A 5,196-nucleotide genomic window follows, 5' to 3' on the forward strand; every position below is an offset into this window, starting at 1 on the left:
AATGTTCCATATTATATATATGATCGATGCACAAACATCACTTAAATATAGCATAATTTTACAGAAATGTATTTCTCTTTAATACAATAATAATTGGTGTATAGACGTGCTATGAGAATTATCGACGGTCCTAGGCTAACAGGTGGTAGGGGTGGGTAACACTGTCCCATTCGTGTTTCAACCGTAAAGCAGTTGTGTTTGCATGGCTGTGTTTCGGTTTGAAGGGTGGGATATGGCGTGAATTTACAGGGTACAGAGGAATAACACCTAAGTCCTCAGGAATGGCAACGCATGTGGAGTATCATGGGCGAAACAGTATACTCTGTTATGTCCACGGTACTGCTCATGTCTATAGGCGACGGTTACCACTTTCCATCAGGTGGGCCGTCAGCTTGTTTGCCATTCTAAGTTGTATAAAAAAAAATTACCCACTCCTACTATTTACCATCAGACGGGCCGTATGCTTGTTTGCCATCATAGTAGTATAAAAAAAATTATATTATTCATAAAAGAAGCCTAATCTCTAAATAAAACAAAGTCGCAGTCAACATGTGTCTGTTTACCCGCTTACTTCTAAACCATGCGACAGATTTTGATACTGTTTTAGCTGTCAATTGTCCAATTTTCCACTACGCAAAACCAGAGGGAGTCACTTGTGCAAATAATTAGTATTCTGTCACTTTCTTTCACTTTTTTTTATACCACTGAGGTGGCAAACAAGCATGTGGCCCACCTGATGGTAAGCGGTTACCGTAGCCTATGAACGCCTGCAATACCAGAGGTATTACGCGCGCGTTGCCGACCCTGAAGAAACCTCTTTACCCCTGTTTTGAAGAACCCCATGCTGTAGTCTCTTGGGAAAACCTCGGCAGGGAGCTCATTCCATAACCTGAGAGAAGATCACATGAAGAATTTACTATGAAATAATGAGACAAAACATTAGACTTCAACTTCTCTCTTTCCTCCAATCTATGCAGGGTTACCATTAAAAAAAGTATTTGCTAATTCTCCAATATCTATTGACACTATAAAAACCCAGTGAAAACTTCGAATCGGTGATTTAAAAATGGTACATTCTGCAACTGTGTTTTGCACTTTAGAGCTCCAAATGACGTGTTCTCGAAACAGAAGAAAACTCTTTTCGCTCTAGCGTGAACTAGCGCCATAGAGCACATAATGCACGGCTCTCTGATCGTGTAGACATAGTAACCAGTACATAGGTAAGGCCCGCCGTCATCACACGATTCATTTTTACCTCTAACCTGTCTCGCTCCGATACAAACGTCGTGTTTCTGCTGCAAATCATCGAGCAATTCTTTGTCTATTCCCCACAATTTATTGTCTATGCCATTTTTGTTGTCTACATTCCAAGCGCCGCCATTTTGCGTTTTAGCAACATTGTCTATGGCCAGCATAGTCGAATGTTGAAGAGGATGATTCTCTCGATTATCGAATGCGATATCCACTATCGATGAAATAGAAGGATCCACAATGACGGTAACGTTTGTAAGATTTAATGAACTAATTAAATTGACATTGTTCGTTTTTTCCAAATAGAATTTTGCCACGTCAAATGCTATCGCCATGTACATTCTATGATTTTTCAATTCGGCCTCATTGAAAAAATTGTCGACAGCCATTTTCTCTAAATATTCGTTCGGATGGAAGTTGCATGACCAAACCTTATTGAATTCGAAGTGTTGTCTTTTTAATTTTGGCGGCAACGCTGGCACCTCTATCTCTTTGAAGTATTCGAAGACGTGTCTTAAGGATGGCACATTGGCTTCGAGAAATTCTTGTATAGACGAGTTGTTAGTTAGATAACTTGTCGGACAAAGTAATACATCTTTTTTACGTACCCTTTTCAAATGCTGAAGTTGTTTCAGGGGAATTATCTCGTTTAACGTCAATATTGTTATTGATAAATCTTTCGAGTTCTTTATGTGACCAACGTAGACTTTCTCTGTTGGTATGGAATCGTGTATTTCTAAATTTAAAATAGCGTGTAGATTATTAGGAGAATTCTTTATATTCTCTATTAGATTATCTATGTTTTCTGATACAGGGTCGGCAGCTTTCGCTTTTTTTGCAGGTGGTTCTTCCATATCTTCGGGTCCACTAACTTTTCAACGTACAGCTGTCTTCAGTGATCCCACGCTGAAAAGAGACAAAAATCCCACTATTTCATTCACACACTGCTATTATAAAGACACTTTAAAGCCTGAGTTATAATTTCACCATTTGTTTGATAGAAATAAGTTTTCTTGTTCACTTTTTGTTTTTAAGAATGATATCGCTTTTTATATATGTTACAAGTAAATAAAATTTTAAGCAAAAGAAAATAAAAGGGTAATAAAATATTATTCAAAGATGCAAAAATGAGTGACGAATGAAAGAAATTAGAGGAGAAATTTTTGTATGAACATGAAAGTATAAAAATTTGCATAAACATTTCTGTTATACAATGTATTAGGTACTTATATGTATGTTTAAATACTTAAAATATGAATCCTTTCACAGGTGATAAATTTCTACATAATGTATATCCAAATATATATATATTTTTATAACACAATTTAAATTGTAAATAATTATAAATATGTCCATTTGTTTAAACAGTATTTTTAAATTATTATATTCCAGAGTCATACAGCATTTTTTTCCAGTGATACGAAAGTAGATAATTTATTTTAAATGTTCCTAAATTATAAGTAGAAAATTATTAATAAATAAATAATAATTATTAGAAAAAACTAAGGAAACCTTCTTTAGTTTTTCTAATTTGATTTAAAATAAAAAACCTAGTTATAAAAAGATATTTAAAATTAGTTTTTTAATTTATTACCCTTCTAAATATAATTGAATAAATGCAATTTAATATTAGTTAAAATTAATAGATTAAGTGAATTATTTTTAATGGATGATAATGGAATGGTAACTCCACCTGCATTATCAGTATACACTGGTGGGGCACCAGCAAAAGACGATAAACAAGGGTGAAGACAGGTGACTTTACCCATCATGATGGATTCGTCTAGATTTTTTTTTATGCAACTTAAAATGGCAAACTTGCTGACAGCCTACCTGATGGAAAGTAGTAACCGTCGCCTATAGACATGAGTAGTACCATAGACATAACAGAGTATACTGTTTCACCTATAATACCCTCCATGTGTTCCCATTCCTGAGATGTAAGGTGTTATGATTCTGTACCCTGTAAATTCACTGCCATATCCCACCATTTAAACTGAAACACAGCCTTGCAAACACATTCGCTTTATGGTAGAAACTCAAATGGGACAGAGGTACCCAGGCAAACAATTTTTGTACAAAGTCTCCCTCTGGTATGGACATAGAATTAAACATAATGGTTTCCAGAGGTATTGTGTGGAGGTCGATTTAATAGATTACTAGCAATGGTAATAGTTAGACTTCATTACTAACTAGCAACAGTTACCATTTTTTTTTTAATGGGTGATAATGGAATGGTAACCTGCCCACACTATCGGAATACACCGGCGGGGCACCAGTGAACAATGATAGGTGAGGATGAAGCAGGTCAGTTAGCCCATCGTAACGAATTCAACAAGAATTGTTCACTATGAATAGTTACCATTAAAAAAAATTTAAGATTTCAATACTAGTCTTGGGCAAAATCACCGAACTCAATTGGTGGCAGCCATAAAAAATAAAGTACAATAGAATACTAATCTTGATTTTACTACTTTGTTCATGGCTGGGATATATCAATTTACGGGGAAAAAAGTAGAATATGTCCTTCTCTGTCTTATATAGTGTGTGTATATCAAATTGTATAACAATTATTTGAAGATATTAACCCTTTCCATTTCAAGGGAGGAAGGATTGGTTAGTAATGGGGATTAGCAAGCCCATTGTCACAATGGCAAATCATCCTCCTTGCAGTCCTTGTAAACCATCATGCTCAATACCGACTGAATTCATCATGATGGGCTAACTAACCTGCTTTTTTATTAACTTTCTTTCTCACTAGTGCTCCATCAGCATACATCATTAGCACAGAACGGGTTTCCAGTTCATTATCAGCCATTAAAAAAAAAAAATCTCTTCATGCAGAGTGAATCAAAGAAGTATTGCTTAATTCATAAATTCAGTTGTGGACTATTTGCCAATGAGCTAAATAAATGAAAGAGAAATATTGTTGATTTTATTTAGAAGCTTCATTTCTAGCAATAAACCTAATCAGGACCTAAATAATTCTCCTGGGAAACCAACCATATATGTTACATTTTAGATCCTCAACAAATCTCTATAAGATTTAGTATACATACACTACAAGGGATAGAGAATATAGGATACCTTTTTTCCCAGCCAGTGAACATATCTAAGCCATATGGACAAAGTTAAAAGCACAAGTAAATACTAATTATAATTATATTTTAAATATTTGTTTTCACCCAATAAATGTAAAGAAAAAATTAAAATCATTGCATTTCTATGGTTACTGACTGATTTACCTTCAATATAATATTTTATTTCAATAATGTTTGTATTTATATATTTCAGAAGTTTATTTAGAAGACAAAATATCTATTGTAAAAGACCTATGATGATTTAAATAGGATGTAAATCATAATTGTGACGATACTGTTAAGTTAGGTAAGTAATCAATTCTAACCAATATGTGAATTGGAAAACTATGGTAATACAAGTTTTTTTATATAAGTGTCTACGTCAAAACAATATGCGCTACGCGTTGTGGATGGATAAGAATTCCTAATAGATTCTAATTGGTAATTTAATAAGTAATATTCCATCGAAGTTTAATGTTATTTCGTTGACACAAAATAGTTCATTAAGTGGATCATAAAACAATTATTTTTACAGAAAAACACGTCAACTCAATATAAAAACCGTATACAACACTTATGACAACATTTAAATGTATAAATTTACATATAAATTGCTTAAATTGAACAAGCATGAAAATTGGTAAAATATCAAGGAAAATACCTTAAAATTTAACTTCGAATCTCGCTACGTTTTCCACACAAAACTGCACTTTCAAGGCTTTAGTTATAGATAAAAGCCATTGAATAACTTATTTAAATTAAGAAAAATAGGAAATTTACACGCAATTATAAAATAAAACTTCAGTTTGTAAAGCAAGTAAACCATGAAAAATCAACGATAGAGCCATTGGAATGTTTTCTTTTA

General features: G+C 33.5%; 1 protein-coding gene across 1 annotated transcript; it reads right to left on the reverse strand.

Moving 5' to 3' along the window:
- On the reverse strand, positions 1–5,196 carry LOC113513882 (probable inactive tRNA-specific adenosine deaminase-like protein 3). The gene is made up of 2 exons (XM_026897863.3): positions 4,993–5,196; positions 1–2,157 (listed from the first exon to the last, which is right to left on the reverse strand). The coding sequence occupies exon 2, from the start codon at positions 2,103–2,105 to the stop codon at positions 1,026–1,028; it is 1,080 nt and encodes a 359-aa protein (XP_026753664.2). The 5' UTR covers positions 2,106–2,157; positions 4,993–5,196; the 3' UTR covers positions 1–1,025.

Source organism: Galleria mellonella, unplaced genomic scaffold (genome assembly GCF_026898425.1).
Source record: "Galleria mellonella isolate WM207_F2 unplaced genomic scaffold, CSIRO_AGI_GalMel_v1 utg746, whole genome shotgun sequence".
Taxonomy (NCBI): Eukaryota; Metazoa; Arthropoda; class Insecta; order Lepidoptera; family Pyralidae; genus Galleria; species Galleria mellonella.

What these genes read in the sequence shown, in the direction of transcription:
- LOC113513882 (XM_026897863.3), bottom strand. Translation starts at nt 2,105, where the DNA reads ATGGAAGAACCACCTGCAAAAAAAGCGAAAGCTGCCGACCCTGTATCA.